Source organism: Coturnix japonica, chromosome 3 (assembly GCF_054131305.1).
Source record: "Coturnix japonica strain WE chromosome 3, WE-NBRP24, whole genome shotgun sequence".
Taxonomy (NCBI): Eukaryota; Metazoa; Chordata; class Aves; order Galliformes; family Phasianidae; genus Coturnix; species Coturnix japonica.
The window spans coordinates 52,514,751-52,536,470 of NC_140665.1; the positions used below are offsets into that span (position 1 = coordinate 52,514,751).

General features: G+C 43.2%; 2 protein-coding genes across 4 annotated transcripts in view; one reads left to right on the forward strand and one right to left on the reverse strand.

Moving 5' to 3' along the window:
- PEX7 (peroxisomal biogenesis factor 7) overlaps positions 1–14,697 on the reverse strand; it is a 30,065-nt gene extending 15,368 nt beyond the window's left edge. The window contains exons 1-8 of one of the 3 annotated variants that reach the window (XM_015858411.3): positions 14,441–14,577; positions 13,584–13,641; positions 11,976–12,126; positions 8,624–8,701; positions 8,165–8,273; positions 2,261–2,367; positions 1,732–1,845; positions 929–984 (exon numbers count right to left, since the gene is read on the reverse strand). In XM_015858411.3, coding sequence (XP_015713897.2) covers positions 929–984; positions 1,732–1,845; positions 2,261–2,367; positions 8,165–8,273; positions 8,624–8,701; positions 11,976–12,126; positions 13,584–13,641; positions 14,441–14,561 — 794 coding nt within the window. In that variant the 5' untranslated portion in view covers positions 14,562–14,577. Of the gene's footprint in view, positions 1–928; positions 985–1,731; positions 1,846–2,260; positions 2,368–8,164; positions 8,274–8,623; positions 8,702–11,975; positions 12,127–13,583; positions 13,642–14,440 lie in introns of all 3 variants that reach the window. The other 2 variants (XM_032443643.2, XR_014944820.1) reach the window with 2 other exon arrangements.
- Positions 14,698–20,321: 5,624 nt separating this feature from the next.
- The window catches only part of MAP3K5 (mitogen-activated protein kinase kinase kinase 5), an 86,844-nt gene continuing 85,445 nt past the window's right edge, over positions 20,322–21,720 (forward strand). Inside the window, exon 1 of the mRNA XM_015858370.3 lies at positions 20,322–21,129. Coding sequence (XP_015713856.2) covers positions 20,742–21,129 — 388 coding nt within the window. The 5' untranslated portion in view covers positions 20,322–20,741. The remainder of the gene's footprint in view (positions 21,130–21,720) is intronic.

Consider the following 21,720-nt stretch of genomic DNA (forward strand, 5'->3'; position numbering starts at 1 on the left):
TTTCCCAAACCAATATACAATACCTGATTTTTACATATTTGAATATATATAAGTGAACATTGTGTCTTAATCACTTATTTCAGGTTAAAATTTAAAACATATGCTGTCCTGTACTCCTAAAGTATGTTATATCTTGGACAGCATAAAATGCAAGCCTTTGCTTTAATATTTTACAAAGTGAGATATAGACATACCCCAAGCTACACAACTGCAAATAGTGTAGGGGTTTACTTTCTCATCAGAGAGAATTTGAAACCAGTGAAGTTATCCATCTACCCCACAAACAGGTGCAACATCAGCTCTCAAAATGTAATCTTTCTTGTCAGAGAAAGCGTTCTCCTCTGCTAATATTTCTAATTAACTTATCAGTAGGTTTCAACACGGCTCCATTTGTTAAAAAACAGAGAAACAGCTAATTTGTATTAAAGCAGTCAGCTTTACTATAAAACACTCACCGGTACTTACTGGTTTTACTGGGAAGCCAAGGGAACTTGCTGAAGTACTTTCTAAACAACTTGAGCATAGATACTGAGGAGCAGTATTAAAAGGCCTCCTCAGATACTGGTAGGATTAAAATAATTCATTATAAAAGCTTCAATAAAAATAAATCACAGAAACATACAAAGTCACCCAACCACATTCATCTTAGAGGTTCTTACCTTCCTATCAGAGGCTACCACAGTCAGACACAACTATGTGCGGCAGAATGATGTGCAAAGAACTACAGAAAGCATCTGTCAGGGCAGAAAGGAGTGACTAACAGTTTTTAAGGGAAGAGCCCTTAAAATCAACATATCTTACGATGAGAGAAAATATCTGGGAGCAACATTAACTGAACTTCATTATGGCCATGCCAGAATTATTTTCTATTGGAAGCAACATTAAGAAGAATTATTTACTCTATGCAATAATAAAGAAATTACTGTACCTCACGGTAAAATCATAGGAGCAAGAGGCCAATAAAGTTGCATGGAATGGCGAAAACTGGAAGAAGACAAAACAGAACAACTTTTAAAGCAAAAATCATGAGCAGATATAGACAAAAGTTAGCACAGTTTAGCTATTTAAGCTGTCTTTGTAGGTACACATGATGTTACAACAATACAGATTACATCAACAAATTTCCCCACCACGCTTTTAATTACAGGCATTGTTTTGTGAGACCATGGTTTGGGTTTCTTTCATTACAACACTTCTAAGTAACCCTGCTGTAAGCTAAGTAGTTTAAGGACAGTCATAAACACTCAAATTCTGCTTGTGGCTGACAACCTAAGTAACATCTCATTATACACAGAACATTTTAGAAAAGCTGTGTAACTTGAAAAGTTAAGCTTGAGCTATTGCCACAACTGCCAAGAGACCAGTGTACATTGTTACATGCAGGATATCACTTGCTCAGGATTGTTATGCATGGCCACAAAAACCAGTCTGTGTTTGCATTTGCACATTGGGAAGGACCCAAGATTTATTTCAGGGAAAGGAACAGGAGAAAAAAGAATAAGGAAAAGACATTTAGGGACAATTAAGAGAAAGGAGAATTTCTGCGCTAATTATACCATCATCTCCTGATAACTACAGCACTGAAGCAATCAGCATCCTGCAGTCTGTCACCTGACATGCCAACTTACATCAGTTTGTAATATTTGAAAGCTCATCGACCTGCTAAACATAAAAGTCAGTGCTAAATTGAACAATTCAGTGATAGGCAATAGTGAATAAACAGTAACTTACTTTCACTCTTCTGACAGCATAGGTATGACCAAGGAGGACAAACACTGGCTGCCGGACATTCCTCAAATCCCAGCCTTTCAAACTGCAGTCAACCGCACCAGTTACCAGCAAGTTCTGATGATTCCACACAACACAGATGTATTAGGACAACTTAACTATTAAATTGCAATGAAGTTAGAGAGATCAAACAACAAGGCAGATAAAAATATATAGATGAACCAATCATAAATGTGGTCACTAGTTTGTAAATTAAAGACAACAGAGAAACGTGAACTCTCTCCACTAAAAAATACATTGACCACTATGGAAAAGAGTGAGAAAAACTTCAGATCAATTTGATCATTTATCTTTTGAAACAACATTCAACTGGAAATGCACCTAGCAAAAGAGAGTAATACAGCAACTAGAGCTGCTTTTACTCCCTTATAACTAGATGATGCATTAATGTTTCAGGAGAAACAAACAAACAACCCTACTATTTATAAGAAGTGTCTCATGTAGGAAAGCACCTGGACAAACAGGATTATACCTCATCATACTTGCACCAGTCACAGCTCAAGATCTCAGCCTGGTGGGCTGGTATCACGAGTCTGACTCCTGGGGCTTTCACATCCCAAATTCTTAAAGTCTGGTCACCTGAAACAAAGAGAAATTCATTCAGCACTAATGAATTGAGTCTGGGATACAGTTAACACACTAGTATTTAGGTGACAACCCTATTCATTCCATGAAATATGAATTATTATAGGAGGCCACTCACACCAAATAAAGTATGGACATAATAGACAGAGAGGTTAAAGCAATGTGCAAAAGGAATAAGAACTTATTATTGCTCTTCCATTGGAAAAAAATAATTTCATTTTATTACTAACTCTTTAATTACTCTATAAAATTGTGATTTGATTAAAAGGAACCCATGACTGTGTGGTGTTCATTCAAGAGACAAATGAAATCAGTTGAAGTTGTGTCCAAGCATCCATGATTGGTACAAAAAGAACGAATCAGTATGCTCTAAACTAAAATCTTTGCTTCACATGGCTAAGGAAGAAATTTCTCTATCAGTAACACTTGTGAAAATCTTCAAATTGGTTATCATCAGCATGCTTCTTAGATAGAAGCATTTTAACGTTTTTGAAGCCCAGTTGGTCGCTCCCCGTAAAAGGTACAGACAGGCATAGGAGATCACAGCTCCTTTCAGTATCCTTTCATTAATCCCCTATTTTACTTCCACTGTTTTCAGGAGCAAGGATACCTGCTGCCCTGCATACGTAGAGCACTCCTGGCAACGTCACACTGAAGCCCTAAACATCCCCACAGTGGTTGTAAAAACAGCATGGCATATGGTGAGAAGAAAATGACCAGCAGGATCTGGGCAGAAGTGGTGGCACATCCACTCGCCCTCCGCCAGCCCTGCCAACCTCAGGACAGATTTCACCTCAAGTTTTAAGTCTTCTGAAGATACAACAACGGACTTCTTAGAAACCTATTATTTCAGTTTCATCAAATAACACAGATTTTTTTTTTTAATTTTTTTTTTTTTGCTTAAATATCTTTCTATGACCTCAGAATACAAACATATTTAATTTCAATTAAAATCACTGTGGAAAAAAAGATCTGGAATTCCCACATTCCATATTTCCATAATTTCTTGAAATTCACATTACAAATGGTATGTTTTTCCCATGAAAAAGCAGAAGTTGGATAACTTATCCCAACTCAAGGGAACAGCATGAAGCTGCAACAGAGGAGGCTCATAGAACAGGTTCTCCAGGGCAGTGGTCACAGCTCCACACTGCTGGAGTTCAAGTGGCATTCAGACAACACCCTCAGATATACAGTCTGATTTTGGGCTGTCTTGTGTGGAGGCAGGAGTTGGACTTGATGATTCTTACAAATCCCTCCTAACTCAGGATACTCTATTATTCTACTCATAATAATGGAAAATATAAGTACAGCACACCTAATAAAATCATGTTCATTAGGAGTCACTTCCAGTTGGTATCCAAAAGTAAGCAACCACTAAAGCGGCCAACATTTCCCCCACAAAATATTTCTATTTTTGTAAGAAGCAATTTCTCTATAGCAGCAGATTTTTGCTGGTCTGTTAGATAATTATGATTCCAGATTTGTTTGTATATTATACTTGCCTTCTTTCATTTTAATGAATATTTGTGAAATCTTGGACGAATCAATAGAACCACACAATATATACTCATCTATTCAAAATTAATGAAAGAGATGCTAATCTACAAGTACATCGCCCCCATATGTGAGATGATGACTGCTAATGTGAATGATAATACACAATGAAGAGATAAAGTTTACTTAACATTTAAATTTCATGTGGGCTTTGGACTGGATTTTTACTCAGATGTATTTAACCTATATCCATTAATTATAAACTCTTAAGTCCTGTGACCACAACCAGGTAAGCGATTATTGCCTGACAGTAGAGAAGAACAATGTAAGCTATATAACACAGCTAGTTAGAACAGTCTCTGGTTACCTCAGAGCAAACCTCAAAGTCTTTTCTTCTGAAAAGAGTATGTTGCTTGAAAATAAATGTGGAAATCTTTATTTTAGTGTTTTCTGAGATTAATAAATGCAATACAGAAACAATTTTTATTCCAACTGGCCTAACTTAGACTACTGTATTATTAAATTATTCTCTAGCAAATGGAAGTATTTGCCACATACCGAACTCTAACCCAACTCATGCAAAACAACTGTGTTTTGCACACAACTTGTGTGCCCCGGTGGCGCAGTGGTAGGAATGCCACCTTGCAACACTGGGGCCCGGAGTTCGAATCCCCCCTGTGGCGCAAGTGGTAGAAGTGCCGCTCTGCTACACAGAGGCTCGAATCCCGGGGGCTGGACTCGATGATCTCTAAGGTCCCTTCCAACCCGCACGAAACTATGAAACTATGAAACTGTGTTCACTGCAAAAAAAGCTTCTGTTGTGTTTTTATTTTCAATATTTAAAGGGTGTTTTATATTATAACATCCTAACATAAAATACTACAGCCCATAAGTGCCTTATTGTCTAATACTCACAGTAAGGAAGCTCTTCCTTGTGTTTGTATGGAACTTCTCATGTTCCAGCTTGTGCCCAGTGCCCCTCATTTTGTCACTGGGCACCATTTAAAAGAATCTGGTCCCACCCACTTGACTCTTGTCCTTTAGACATTTATAAGCACTGATAAAATTCCACACTCAGTCTTCTCCAGGCTGAACAGCCCCAGGTCTCTCAGCCTTTCCTCATATGGGAGATGCTCCAGGCCCCTAACCGTGTTTGCAGCCCTCTGCTAAACTCTCTCCAGTAGAGAACTCTATGTGTGGCCTCACAGAGTAGAGGTGGAAGATACTGTCTGAGTTACTTGTCTGCAAGCCCGCTTCCCATCAACTCCTCACTTTGCCTTGTGCTGCTTCTGAAGGAGCAACGTACAGTCAAAAGTCTACAATCCCATATACAGTCCAGGAACTGATGTATAGAAAACACCCTTTTCTTGAGAAGCTGCACTCAAGGCAGTACCTTTCCCACTAATTCAGTTGAAGTACACCTTCCCCAGTTCATTCTTTCACTTATTCAGATCCTGAGCATAGAAAGGGATGCCAACAACTGCATGCCAGTTGATTTCCGGACCTACAGCTTGACAATGCCTAGGACACACACTGGTCAATAAAGACCAAAGTAGGAAAGAAAACCAAGCTTTTAAAAGGCCAGTCAGTAGGCCATAACTACCATTCTAAACCATCCCAAAGCATAAGATACTGGCAGATGAAAATGTGAATATGCACTGCAGAATACTACAGTTGTGCAGATGAGGGTAACATGGTAGTCATTAATTACTTCCCACTGATAAATGTAAAGATCAATAAAAACATTCGATACTATAACAGATACTCTCTTTATAAACCACAGGACTGAACAAAAGCTGCAGTTCTGCAATTGCAGAGGATCATTCAGTAGAACTGACTTATGTTTGCTTATAACCTAGTGCTGTGTGTATCTGGCACTCTGCACGCTCTATTCAACCATTTGCTCTCCAAGATATTTAGAAAAAAAAGAGAGAGAGACCTTCTGGGCAAATGACACAATGACTCATTAAACCCTTTTAGCCATGAAGTTAGTTATTTATGTCATTTCTTTAATGACATTTTCCACGTTGCTGTTTTATCAGCGTGAGGCAGACATTTACCAGGGCTATGTGCTGGTACTGTCTGTACACCTGAACATCCTGCTTATCAGCTCAGAAACTGTTACTGACTGCACAACAGAATGTATTTACATACACGGAATTAACAGATTGTTCAGTTACTATTAACATCTCCCTGTTTCAAACAATACAAGATAAGTCAATTACTTGATAGCTTTTCAAGAGTACCAATGATCCTACATAATGACTACAGCACTAAAGTGATAATGCTCCACACATCCCTTTAAATGTTAACTGGAAGTATATTCGATGCTAAATGAAAGCTAATTTAAATGGTGTATCAGACATAGTTACTGTCCATAACAGAATTGCATTTCACTGGCTGTACATAAAGTTACTCTTCCAGTATATATTCAGATCAAAGAATTAACAAACAAAATATACTACAAGTAGTACTGAATTCTTTTTTAGCTGTTTGATATTACAGTCATTGGTTTTTCATTTTCTTCACTCCTACACCTTTTCTAGTCTCACAAACATTTGAGAGGAAAGGCATATTCCAAATATGAAGATTTAACCTTATCAGCTTCAGACAAAAGTTGTCTATGCCCACAGTGGCCATTATGAGCAGTTATGTTGCTGTCTTGCAGGTGCATTTGTTTGTGAAGACTGAGAACAGGAAACCTGATTAGTTAAGATGATATTAAACTCCTGCTGGCATCTATGTGGATTCAAATAAAGGCAGCAAAAGGGCAAGACTGAAGCATGCAAAAGTTCCTAAGTCTCCCTCCCTTTTGCTTATTTTCAGAAAAGAAAAACGGGAAAAATAAATTTACTTGAACTTCCCTATATTTTAGGTAATTTTGAGGTGCTCCACCTACATTTATTTAAATCTGAAACATTCCATTAACACTGCTTTTTCCAACTACAATGAACAAGATGCTCATTACCTTAACTATTATTTTACTATGATATTACATAAGTAAAAAATGACGAAGCTGCAACATGGAATATTTAATTTCTGGTCTGAGTACCTACATTTTTCATGGTCAACATCTGGGAAAGCGTATGCATGTGAGCAGGTGCATGAGGTAGGACAAGTGAAGGGAAACAGAGGGAGAAAAAACACAGTTCTACAGCAGCTCAGCTTCCTTCAAAGAGGGAACCCTTCAACAATATTCTTCAAATAGGTTACTGTTTAAAGTATTATGTAGTTTAAATAAATAAATAAGAGATGAAAGGAAGTTCAAAACGTGCCCCTCCAGGCACATTTTCCATTAGTAATTTTCAAGACTACACACATTTACCAACGGAGAGACCGTTACACTTTAAGTTGATCCTCCCAGTTGGTATATGAACAGCATATCAAAGAAGAGACCAACTGTAAATTAGACACCATGCCTAGTTAGCTGCCTTGTTGAGACCGCAGTTTTTCTCCAGTTCCAACTTCAGCTCAGAAGTTTGGTTATGGGTGAAATTAAGGTTTCTGTTCCACAGCTTCCCACAGAATAGAGAAAACCAGTATCAATGTGTATTGATTTTCTCTCTCATTTCTACTTGCTTACCCTCTTGAGACCTAAATAATGTCAATTCGAACCACCACAGAAATCCAAAAGGATTGAAGCTAGAGACATTGAAACTAGTAATACTAATATACTGACATTCGTATTGAGGCAGTCTCCTATTGGCCTCAGTTTCCCAGCAAAATCTGTGGATCACTGCATCCATAACTCCCCCTTTGTGCTGTTGGACCACTGTAACATCTCCTTGATAGCAGATACATCCAGTTCAATTATGGCTGGGTTAGTCAGCAAGTTTCATAGTGCTGGCAGAGGTAGAGAAGTATAATATAGGATTACTTTCCAAAGAACACGACACAGTGATCTCCAGCAGTAATGGTAATTGACTGCATTTTTCACAGGTCTAATAGACTGCTGATGCTTGAGACAATTTGATCAGAAGTGTAAGCCAGAACTAAAGCTTATAAAATATTTTAGCGATCAACAGCAGAAGTTGGATGAATGGATTACAGCTACATAAAGTAGGAAAAAAAATGTCACAAGTCACCAAAGTAACTGCTAGAAAACTGCTGATCTGTGTTTAAACAGCCAAGAGAACAATTTAAAGATGGTAATAGAACCTACAAATCCAGCTGCAGCGGTACATTTATCTTCTTCCATTTTTATCTATGACACACACTACCATCTGCTGGAGAAACTGCTGAATGAATACAGGCATTCCAGTTGTTGAGAGAACCGCTTTACCATCATGTTTACCTGAAGCAGATGCAAAACAACCAGGGATGTGCGGAGACCATATAGTGCTGTAAATGACCCCTTCGTGGCCTTTAAAAGTACGTAAAGACTTCCCCACTGCTGGATCCCACTGAACAAAGTAAAAGGAAAATTGTTGAGGTGCACACGCAATGAGACAGAAAAGATTTAATGAATATGGAAGTTTTATGTGTATTAAAGGGACTAAGCACTTTTTCTCATGGAATATCCCAAGTTGGAAGGGATCCCTAAGGATCATCAAGTCCAACTCCTGATTTTACCATCTATCATGAAAAGCACTAATACACTTCACCCAGTACCAAAAGAAAGATATAAGAACATCTCAGTTACAGCAGCTTCCATTTAAAATAGAGGAAAAGTAAATCAATGCTGTTCCTTAACATGAAGAACTATCACCCTCAAAACAAATTGCATTTGTACCTTCAACAAAAACCAACATACCAGCTTGGCTGTTTGATCCCACGAACCAGACACCACTAGCTGCTCTCCTCTGGTTTGGCTCCAGTCAACACTATATGCCTATAAACAAAACAATAGCACAGTTTAGAAAAAGCATTGTAAGGCTGAGATTCTAGTTAACCGTTAATTACATTATACATAAATACGTTAATTCTAGTTCCATTAATTACGCTTGGATTTGTAGATTATATCACAATCAGCTAAAAAGCCATGCTGGTCAAACTTCACAGAGCTGCCAATAGTACCATTTACCTGAGCAAAAATTAAATTTAATCTCTCCGTTTGGCATTAAAGGCACACACAGACTCAGAAAGGTATCCAAAAACAAAGAGTAGATGTTTCCAGATGGAGATAGGAAAGAAGAAGAAAAAAAAAAACCAACATAATTTAAACTGATCCCAGATCCAATTTTATTCCAATATTTACATTATGAAAAAGGAAATCAAGGTATCATTCAGCTACTTCTGGGCACTTGCCTTCCTCCAAGCTATTTCAGATTCTGCTGGATCCGGCTTAAATTGACTGGCATTAATCTATTTGCATATTTCCCAAAAGTTGAAGGCAATCATTGTCCATAAAAAAGAACCCATCACCTGCAATCTTCCCTCTTTACTGCACAATATTCTGTTTCCATATATGAAAGGCTTATTGCTCTGGCACCACTTCGTGCAAGCTCCCTTGTGTGAGGAGGTTATAACCTAAATGTACAAGATAACCACACACTATTTGACAAAAGCCAAATAATAAACTGAACAGTAATTCTTCTGTTTGTTCTTCCGAACTGTGCCTTTCTCCTCTTGGCTATTCTACCTTTGTAAGCTTACTACCAGTATCACAGTTCCTTTTTCAGCCTGTCTTCTCCTATTAAAATAACAATAACACAAGCAAACAAGTCACGCTCATGTTTTAAGAACAGAGGACATCACAGTTCTCCCACATGGCTCCTGGGCTCCTTGCTAACACAGCTTTCTCTCCTTCCCCATGAATCCGGACGATGGTATTGCATGTAACTCCTACTGTCATTTTACGGTGCTACACAGTATGCGTCATTCATGCAATAGCCCTAGGAATTCTGCTCACTCCAAATGTTGTGCTGCCATATACACAGCCAGAATCTCCAAGAAAGAAAAGCATACCTGAGAAATATGTACCTGTGTCAGCTCAGCTAAAGGGCATCAGCATGCAGATCAGTTGAAGACATGTTATGACAGTGACCTGAACACATACGGCAGACACAGCTGTGGCTGCACAACTAATAATGATACCCGGACAAACTCTCCTCCAGGCAAGGATTACAAGCCAAACAGACAACAGGCGTAGAAAAAGCAAGAGCTGTTTTCATTTGGCATGCAACAGGTCCATGTAATAGGAAGAGAATGAGAAGAAGAAAGTGCCAGAGAACCAAACAAGGACCACTTTTATACTTCTTACATTTCATGCTATCATCCAACATAAATTTACAGAACTTTCAAAATAAACTGCACTGAGCAACTGAGAAGAGCTCATAACACAGCACAAACTTTAACTGCTCATCTTCAATCATAGAACATTAATGAATTTATGTTTGAACACTGTAATAAGAAATGTCCCAGGTAAGATGAAAACAAGATGAAGGAAAGAAGTGAAACCAAAACGTAGCTCAAAATTAAGTAAATATGTCCTGTAAAGTGAGTCTTTGCATTTAAGTACTGTCTCACATTCCAGTGACACCTCATCAAAACCAAAGTAAATCAGACAATTTTATTCCCAAGATTCAGCAGTTGGTTGGTGCTGGAATAAAACTCACTGCCCTTAAATAAGAAAGATGTGCTTTTAAATTATGTTATTTTTGAGGGGGAGAACAATCTCATTTAGAAAACAAGAAACTGGTCCCCATCATTGGAAATACTACAAAAATCAGTGACAAAACCACCAGTACAAACATCAGATGCATTACAGATTAAGAAGTGATCAGTGACTTTAAAGAGCACTGTCTCTCAGTGTTTACCACAGCTTATTAGTTATATTCCCACTGAGATCTATCCTCTTAACGTACACTTACAAAGAATCAATACAGAACCCTGATATCTCAAAGTAAACACTTAGCCCATGCGTCCTACACTGTCTTTCCAACTCACAGTTGAATGCATCCACCCCCCCATGCTCCCTGCTAAACCAGGACTTGGACACAGAAATTCTCACTTCACAAACAACAGATGGTGTAGCGGAACCAAAATAATCCTATGGACAGAATTCCAAAGAGATGGAGACAAAAGATAATTTGGTATTATGCCTTGCCTACATCTTTCTATCAGTCTTTGAACACTGACATATAATCCTGATTACAACCACACATATCTCAAAATTCCTTATTTACACAGTATATGTATTAAGCCAAAGTGGCAAAATTACAAAGAAAAAAACATAAGGAAGACCGATATAGTTTCGTGTTTAGTATCTGAAAAGAATGGATGAATACAAAACTGAATACCCACAGTTAATTGTTGACTACATACACACTAACTTATTTCATTCACATTTATTTCACTAAGATAAAGTGTTACTAATCCAAGCTAAAACTGATCACATCTGAAGTCCTAAGACTTCTAAGAGTATAAAGTTAGAAGAAAAGCATGAGGAAAAACAGGGTAAAAAAATAATAATAATAATAAAAAATCACTTGGAGGATGATAAGTAGTGAGGCATAAAAGTCCCTTAAAATGTGCAGATGTATGAACATGAGCATGAGTGTAGCTTTTTCACTGCCAATAACATATGGTAAAAGAAACTGAAGCATTAAGCAAATTGAAATCAGTTGTATCAAACCAAGGCATAAAATAAATAAATAAATACATGCTGTCCCAATATCTGACCATTGTTGTTCTGAGCAAGAACTCACAGATGCCAGAATGGAAAAGGACAAGCAGATGCAGAAGTCCTCAGAATTGATATCATTTCTATCATTCTGTACCCTCAAGGATAACTCAGCTATATGCATCAGCTGCCTGACTTTGGCCTATCCAACAATGTCCTCTAAGGCTACAGAATGACTTTCATACAACTCAATGGTTACTTAGTTTAGAAGGAACCACAGACTCTATTTCTGAATTTATTACATTTATCAGACTAAGAGTTACCTACGACATGAGTGTGAATGTGAAAATGAATATGTATAATATATTAATTAACTTTATACTGAAAATAACATGAAGCTATAAATTCAAATCATTGGCCCAAACAAAGTTAAAAAAAAATAGACGACAGAAAACACTTTTGATTTTGAGTGCTCAAATATCCCCTTTAGTAATTCAAGTATTAGACGGTCCAGCAAATTCCTGCAGTTTCCTGGATTTACCTCCTGAGTGTGCTCCTTATAGACTTGCAGTGGACCTTTGGGCTTCGCTATGTCCCAGATCTGCAGAGATCCATCCCCGCTAGAAGTGATCAACACATGCTCATTATTCTCACTCCACGTCACATCAAACAGGCCGTCATTCCAGTCAAAGCTGAACAGAAACAATGAAGATATTAGTCCATGGGAAAGCATAACACAAATCCGGACTAGCTGTGTGCAAAACAGTAGCTTTTTATAATCAACCTGCTTACCATTCTGAACAGCTTATTTACCCATTTCAGTTCCCAGTGAATCTCCTTATAGGCAACTTACTGGATACAATGTTAACTTCTACAAGAATAGGTTGACTAAGGTCAGATTAGGTCAATTAAAGTGTAAGTGAGCCAAGGACCTTACACAAGGAGACAGAGAATGGAATCTGACTTCAGTTCTAAACTGCTGAGAAGTCAGAGATGAGAGGTGCTACACATCTCAGACTAACCTACCATCTCTCTCCAGGATGCTGCTGCTACAGTGGTCAGAGCCTGCAGTCCACAATAACTGTGGTAAACAAAGAAATGAAACTGTGTTGGGAGGTCTCTATCCAATCCACAACACCATTAAGAATCTGAGTGACAATGAAAAACCAAGAGAAGAGCAGTCATGAAAATATTAAAGATCTCTGTAACTCCTAAAAAGGGCTTTCAGCACACCACCAATTCATCCTCCAGGATCAAGTACCGTGTGCTGGTTGCTCTGCAACACCTATCAATAACCACGCTGTTATCTCATAGTAAATACGACCTATTTACCCCCCTCTCACTGAAGGTTTAACTCAGCTCAGATTAAGCTTCATAGCACACTGCAGTAATTATGAAGAGAAAGGCACACACACAGAAAGCTTCTATGGGGAAAATGGCATAGCTCGGTGCTCAGGAAAGCACAGGACTTTCCACCACAGAATAAGTGGAGTCTCTAGAAACACAGAAATGAACAGAACACTTTGTAGAATGAAGAGCGTGTTTAACAGTTTCAGAGAGTCAGGTGGATAATTATGAATTAAAAACAGCTTATCAGATTTTTCTAATTTCTTGCTTAACACTTATATCTCATTTCCCTTCTTAATCTAAACAACTGTTGTTTGAATAATTAGGTGAATAGAGGCTAAGCACTAACCCCTCCCCTTCTCCCACCCAGAACATGGACCAAACTCCTCTCTTGGAGCATTCCATCTCCAAGAAAGGCCTTCCTTGACTCATCCCAGCTTCCTGCTCTATTTTCGATCTAAGCCAACCTTGAGGGGATAAACAGAGGTGACACCTGCAATAACAAACAACCAAACTTCCAATTTCAAGCTGGATCAGAGCTTTTAATTTACACTGCCAGTTTTCCATTAAATGGCTTACACTATGGAAAAGGTGTCATCTGAATTACTTTTTGTAATGAGATGTGGAATGTAAGCCAATCATTTGCACCTCGATAAAAATATATGTGTACAGCAGACAATATAGTACAGATACAACAGTTTACATTGATAACAATACACCAAGATGTTCGGGGTGGGTTTTCTACAAACAACAATACAGGTTTACACCTTATTTTCACAACAGAGAATATTTACAGCATTACCTCCTGAGCAGGACAATCCCAGTTTCATTTTGTTCCAGCACTGCCAGAGTTCCACAACCTAAAACAGCACAGTATAACCAAACATCACAACTCCTTGCTCACACCAAAGGCCCTGCAAGATCTGTGATAGCTCCTGTGAGCGTAAGGCAGCTAAACTTCTTTAAGAGGCCACACAGTTAGTTGTGCAACAGCCTGTTGTACTTCTGCTCTCCAAAACAGTAATTCATTTACATCAAGTTCTCCTCCCCCAGTACACCTGTGGCTGAGGCTGGAAAAGCAGCACCTCCTGCACAGAAGTCACAGAATCACAGAATGACCCGGGTTGGAAGGGACCTCAAGGATCATGTAGTTCCAACCCCCCTGCCTGGCAGGGCCACCAAACATACACCTTTACTAGATCAGGTTGCCCAGGGCCCCGTCCAACCTGGCCTTGAACACCTCCAAGGACGGGGCATCCACAACCTCCCTGGGCAGCCTGTTCCAGGGCCTAACCACTCTCCTAGTGAAGAACTTCCCCCTAACATCCAACCTAAATCTTCCCTCTTTCAACTTAAAACCATTTCCCCGTGTCCTGCTATTGTCAGCCCTAAGTGCACCCCCACACACAAGCATTGGCCCTGTGTTATAGGTATACCAGAACCAGCTTTCTACCTCTTCAGTAACACAGCAGATGTAACTTTTGTTTGTATTTATTTCCACTCTGTGAAAATAGAGAGGAAATGCAAATTCCTCCAACCCCGAGGCAGCCTGTTCTGCACCCCCACCGGGCCGGCCGAGCACCCAGCACAAGGGCAGCGCTACACTATGTCACAGGGAGAAAATACCATCAGTCGGCCCGTTTGCCTCAAGTACATCACCTGCGATGCCGTAGTACTGCGCAGCGGCGCAGGCCACACGGCCCGGCCAGTATGGCGAGAACTCGGCCGCGTAGCCGTGCAGCCCCGGCAGCCTCAGCACGCCGCCGCCCGCCGTGCCCATGGCCCCGGCCCGGCCCGGCCCGAGCTTGGGAGGCGGCACCGCTGAGCTGCGTCGGAAGAGTCCCGCCCGCCACGCTGAGGCGGTGCCGCCATCTTTGGCGCTGGCAGCATAGCGGGCACATTAGTTTCGGGCTTCACCGGCAGAGGTCCTGCTTGACCGTGGGGCAGGAGAATGCTTTGTTTTGAGGACGTGTTAATAGGGTGTTTGTAGACACTGATGGCCAAGGAGCAGACAGAACGCTATGAGAAAGTTCTGAGGGAGGGTCTAGTTCCCCACACCGTTTTTTTCCCCACAGACAAGCTTGTGCATTCACGCTTCGATGGCCTTTAGAAATAGCCGTTTTGTTTCACTTCCTAACAGAAGTATTTGTGTATCGAGATTGAAAGGAAGATACGGTAACAACTAGAGAAATAAATAAATAAATAAATAAATAAATAAATAAATAAAAAGCTGTGCCAGGGGAGATTCAGGCTGGACATTAGGAAGTATTACTTCTCGCAAAGGGTAGTCAGGCGTTGGAATGCACTGCCCAGGGAGGTGGTGGAGTCACTGACCATGGGAGTGTTCAAGAAACGTCTGGATGTTGTGTTGATGAATATGATTTAGCTGGGAAGTATTGGGAATGGTTGGACTAGATGATCTTCTAGGTCTTTTCCAACATTGATAATTCTGTGATTCTGAAAAGCTATTTTACGAGCAGAGAGAGTAGGGAAACACGAGTATTTCCGCCTAGGGTCCAGGGCAGGTGAGTAAATCCCAGAGGGACAAAGGACAGCCGGTAACAGCAGCGTTTCATAGCAGCATAGAAACCAGCTGTGCTACCGGCCGGCTCCTCCCAACACAGAATCACAGAATCACAGAATGACCCGGGTTGGAAGGGACCTCAAGGATCATGTAATTCCAACCCCCCTGTCTAGCACAAAGCCCGTGTAGCCACAACGCCCCGTTAGATGGCAGCCGTGCTCCACCAACAGCCCTCCACTGCGAGGATTTTGCTCACAAAGCATCATTTCAATGAATTGATTCCCTACCCTCTCAGTATGCAAAGTATAGGCTCTGTTTATACTGCAGTCACTTCTTCGAGCTCAGCTCATCACCCTACGCACCTTATTGGCATTGGAACATGCGGTCAAGATGCTGACTGGATCCCTGCATCCAGTTCTCCTCCTTTTCAGAGCACTGATCTCTGTTCTGCCATAGACACATGCACGTCATTCCCTCAGCTTGCTTGTCTGACAGCCAGTTTAGGCATGAGCTGAACTGGTGGCAAGCACTTCTACATACACAAATCCTTAAAGAGTCTGTTATCAGCAAGAGAATACTGCAGACATTAATAATAATAATAATAATAACAATAATAAAACATTGCAAAATGAGCCTTTCTACCACAGAAAGTAGACTGTGAGCTGTTCCTTTAGGCTCAAGGATAAACAGCTTAAAACGCTGGGGAATGCAGTAAGCTCTTTTCTAGTTATTGAGTCATGCATTAGGCTTAATGCCATCAATATTTTACTCTTTGACAGTGAATGTTTACTGACTGAAAGGAATGAAGAGGTTTTCCCAGCTGAAATTTCCATACAGTCATTAGGCTGCGTGAGTCGAAGCTTTAAGGAAAGCATTTAGTATCCCAAGACTGGAAAGCCGGCAAGAGTGAAAATAAACAACTGGAAGTAACCAAGGAAGCTGCAGGAATGAATGCAAAGGGAAAAAGCTCATGGGGTCAGATGGGAAAGCTGAGACATTTCTGGAAGTTAAAAAGGACAGAAGAAGTGAGAGGAGGAAAAAAAACAACACACTGTAGCAGAGGAAGAAATATAAGATTCAGAAAGAAGTGTGAGAGTTGTATGTTCTGCTGATTGCCATTTCTGTGCACTGTGTTATGATTCAGTAAGTGAATTATGGTAATATAGTAATAGCCCATGCTATTACTGTTACATGATCAGATCGAACACCAGACTATTTACCTGCCCCCAGTGCTTACTTGGTGCATTAAATGCTTATCTCAATCATAGACTTACTTTCTTTTAAAGATTGGCAGTCGACCCTCCCATAACAAAACACTGCCTTCTTGCCTTTTTAGTACTGAACATATAGGCTACGTCTGATTGTCTACAGCTGCCTACCCAGTTTAATTTTTGAAATAAGCTGTTGTTTATTTCAGTTTAACCATTTCTATTTTTGTGCAAGTTACCTTCTAGCGCTCACGGGAAAAGGAACAGTACGTGTACTTCTGAGATCTCATTTGGATCTTTATGTCTGCAAGGTTCTTTAAGTTCGTGGATGGTTTTCTTTACACCCATAATTGAAACATACTGAACTTTACTCTCACAGACTCCCATAGGAATATATTTTAGTCCATTCCATCAATCTCCAATACAACCAAGAAAATTGAAAATGCATCACTGAGTCACTTTTCTCCCTCTACTGGACACTCATGGCTGTAATACATTAAAAAAAAAGTTATAATTTTAACATAAATGCTTCAAATTTCATATCTCTAAATCAGAATGCTTAAAATGAAACTACCTGTTTTGGTCTCGATCTCATTTTGAGTGGTTTAATCAAGTCTTTAGCATCTGCCACACAGTGTTTGTCACCCAACACAAATTGCATTTTCAACTAATAAGAATGAAAAATTCCTGGCTGTTAGAATTCTAATTATGGTTAAAGCAAAAGGACAGTGATGTATTGCTTTGAAAACCTACAAGGAAGAGATGGAATTATTCCAACAGATTTGCAGCTAACGCTGCTTGCTGCAAGTTTTTGTCATTAGAAAAAGCACAACAGGAACAGGGTGATACTGAACTGTAATCGGGTGTAAACCATCTGGTACTAGAGATGTGAATTCGACAGTGCTTGAGAAACAAGTGAACAAGGTATGCGGAAGATTTGTGTGGGTTATTCCAGGTTATTTTTCCTTTTTTATTACTTGTTTTTTCGTTTCTTTTTAGGGCTCAACATCACATCCAGCCAAATCTACAGAAGATCTGTCTTGTGTTTGGAATGGACATGGCACTAATAATGACACAGGCCTCACGAGTCACAGCACTAAGTAGAATAGCATGCTGCTTCCGTCTCCTTTCAGTCTGGGACTTCCTTCTGTGCTTGACAAACATGGGCTGTTCTAGAGAACAACAGAGGCACATTGTTCTTGCTTCCTGTAAGGTGATGTAAGAGCAGTGCTGAATGGATTAACACCGATTCTGCATTTTGTGGAAAACTACTTTATTTAGGAAAACATTCATTGTCGTTCTGACCAGAGCAAGAAACAATAACCTACTGTATATTGCAGATTAGCAAATATTAACTTCCCCCTTTAAATTAGTCTTTCGTTTGCTCGTCATCTTCCCACCCCATTTACCCATTCCTTATCAGCAGAAGCAAATGCCAGGCATATCTCACTGAAAATGGGAACCTATCGACGCAAACAGAGCTCCCAAAGGTGACTAATTTCTCCTAACTATTCCAGAATTTATCCTTGTCTTACAGAAGTAATGGAAATAAACGATACAGGAACAGGATCCATGCCAGGAAGTTGATTTTATCCCAACAAGATCCACTATAATGCACAAAGCAGATGGACCTATTGGTAGGACACAAACATTAATAATGCGCAGTGCTACGTTGCTCCATGTTGCAGAGTGGAAAGTGTCGGTCTTTTTTCACAGGTGAAAAGTAATAGAACATGAGGAAACCATCTCAAGTTGCACCAGGGGATGGTTAGAATGGATGTTAGAACGGATGCTGGGGAAAAATTCCTTCACAGAGACAACATTGGAACAGGCTGTTCAGGGAAGTGGCGGAGTCCCTGTCTCTAAGGTCATAGAATAGCTTAACTTAGAAGGGATCTTAAAGATGGTCAAGTTCCACCCTTCCTGCCATGGGTAAGGTTAGCACCATCCACTGGACCAGGCTGCTCAGGGCCCCATCCAACCTGGTCTTAAATGCCCCCAGGGATGGGGCATACACAGCTTCTCTGGGTAACTTGTTCCAGTGCCTCACCATCCACCAAGTGAAGAATTACTTCCTAACATCTAACCCAAATCTCCCCTTTTAGCGTAGAGCCATCCCCCCTTGACCTATCACAATCAGACTGTATAAAAATTCAGTCCCCCTCCTGCTTATAAGCTCCCATCAAGTACTGGAGAACTCCAATGAGGTTTCCTGGGAGCCTTCTCTTCTCCGTGCTGAACAAGCCTGGCTCCCTCAGCCAGCACTTCATAGGAGTGGGGCACCAGCCCTCTGGTCATTTTCAAGGCCCTCCTCTGGACCTGCTCTGACAGCTCCACATCTTCCTTGTGCTGAGGGCCCCAAACCTGGACACAGTACTCCAGACAGCAGAGCACTCACAAGCATCTCACTTGTTGCTAGGCCCCAGTGCCAGTCACCGTGTCCTTGAGCAAGAAGCAACAAAAACAGCCCCGAGCTAAACAGCAAAAACCCCCTCAGCTGGCAGGGACACGAGGTCATTGCCCACCCCTTTGTTTTATGCAAAAACAGGTTCGTCTGGATCAAAACTCATCTGCTGGTGAAAGGACGCTTTAAAATCTCAGGCAAGTCAGGACCCGTTCCATCCCAGCGGCTGCCGACGAACCGACACCCCCGACTAAGAGCGCTGCCCACAGCACGCCAGGAGACAGAGCTGCTCGGCTTCTCACAGAATCACAGAATGACCTGGGTTGGAAGGGACCTCAAGGATCATGTAGTTCCAACCCCCCTGCCTGGCAGGGCCACCAAACATACACATTTACTAGATCAGGTTGCCCAGGGCCCCGTCCAACCTGGTCTTGAACACCTCCAAGGACGGGGCATCCACAACCTTCCTGGGCAGCCTGTTCCAGTACCTAACCACTCTCCTAGTAAAGAACTTCCCCCTAACATCCAACCTAAATCTTCCCTCTTTTAACTTAAAACCATTTCCCCTAGTCCTGCTATTGTCAGCCCTTTCGAAGAGTTTACTCCCCTCCTGGGAGTAAGTTCCCTTCAGGTACTGAAAGGCTGCAATGAGGTCACCCTGCAACCTTCTCTTCTCCAGGCTGAACAAACCCAACTCCCTCAGCCTGTCCTCGTAGGGGAGGTGCTCCAGCCCCCTGATCATCTTTGTGGCCCTCCTCTGGACCCTTTCCAAAATCTCCATGTCTTTTTTGTACTGAGGGCTCCACACTTAGACACAGTACTCCAGATGGGGCCTCACAAGAGCAGAGTAGAGAGGGACAATCACCTCCCTATTCCTGCTGACCACCCCTCTCCTGATGGAGCCCTGGATCCCATTTGCTTTCTGTGCTGCTAGAGCGCACTGCTGGCTCATGTTGAGTCTTTCATCCATCAGGACCCCCAGGTCCTTCTCTGCCGAGCTGCTCTCAAGGACCACTACTCCCAGCCTGTACAGGTGCCTGGGGTTCTTCCGGCCCAAGTGCAAAACCTTGCACTTTGCTGCGTTGAACCTCATTAGATTCACCCGAGCCCAGCTTTCCAGCCTGTTGAGGCTTTTCCGATACCATTAAACAGAACAACACGGGGTTCCGCCAGTCTTTGCTCCATCCCCGCTGCGGCCCAAGAACCAGACGTGCAGCGCATCCGCCACGGGCAGCAGTCCCCGCCCGCTCTCGGGGGTCCCAGCGGAGCCTTCCTCGCACACCCGACATTCCATTCCATTCCATTCCAACGCACAGCCCGGCGGCCGCCGCTGCCTTATTAGTGGCCGGAGGCGGGCCCGGAAGGAGGAGCGCGGTGCGGGGCCGCCCCCGCCCGAGCCGCGAGTAGAGCAGCGCAGCTGTCGCTCGTCTTAATCGGGGGCGCCTGAGAGCAGTCCCACAAGTGGTTCCTGCCCGAGAGGGAGTCGGAGCCGGCGGCCGGAGGCAGAGCGAGCTGCCGGCGGTGCGGAGCGGGCTGCGGGGGCCGCTCGCCAGGTGGTCCGTACAGGTGCGGGGGAGCACGGAGCGCCGTGCCATGGTGCGGGCGGCGGGCGCCGCGGGAGGCTGCGTTCGTCTCCTCGCCCCCTGCCGCCGCTGTTAGGCTCCGCGGGGCAGCGCCTCGCCCCAGCCCGATCGCCGCTCCTCTCCGGCAGCTCGGCCACAGCGTGCGGGGATCGCTCGAGGTGGAAGGACGCGGCATGGCAGCCGCCTGACCCCGGCCTCTAGAGCAGAGCCTGGGACGCGCCGCGGTGGCGGCTCCGCAGGGATGAACGACGGCGGCGAGGGGACCATCAGCTTCGCGGTGCCCGGCCCTCCGGGCGGCGGCGAGGAGGGGCTCGGCCGGCGGGCGCAAGGAGCCGACGGCGGCCGCGGCTTCCAGCCCGAGGTGACCCCGCCGTGGGGCGAGGACGCGGCCGTCGCTTGCCCCGCCGCCGGCGCGGGCATCGCCGCGCGGACCAAGGGCGCCGGGCGGCGGACGGCCGTCACCTACGTGATCAACGAGGCGAGCCAGGGGCCGCTGCTGGCGGCGGAGAGCGGCGCCTTGCAGAGCCTGCGGGAGGCGTGCGAGGTGGTGGGAGCCTCGCTGGAAACGCTGCACTTCGGCAAGCTGGACTTCGGCGAGACGGCTGTGCTGGATCGCTTCTACAACGCAGGTGAGACCGCGCCGCCGCGCCCTTCCTGCCGGGGCTTATCGCCTCACCGCTCGCCCGGCCGTCCGCGCAGCTCCGGCCGGGCCGAGGCGCGGCTCCGCGCCGCCCTCCGGCGAGAGAGGCTCGGTCCGGGCGCTGCCCCCTCGCTGTGCCCCGCAGCGCCCTGCGGCTCTCACGTCGGGAAGCAAAAGTGTGTCAGATCCTCTTTCTGTCCCCCGCTGACCCCGTTTGGGAGAGAAAGCTGTCAGCTAGCGTGCTGTCAGCGTGCGGCTGTTGGCGCTGCCGGCTCCGTTGGCTCGTACCCGCGGGTCAGAAATGAGCTGCTTCACCGTGACAGAGAGCCGGGATGCCCGTTTTTGCTGGCAAGGTGAAGCAGGTGTGAGCTGCGAGGCCCCGGGAGCTCGGAGAAGCAGCTAGGATGTGCAGCTCGGCAGCCGTGCTGGTGGCGCAGGGGTCAGTTCCGCTTCCCCTCTGTGCTGGGAAGTTTGCGCTTCGGATATTGGCTGCAATAAAATACTTAGGATGGATGATAAATTAGCGCGAGTGCCCCGCGCTGTGTCCACAGCCCTGCCTGCTTTCACAGCAGTAACGTGG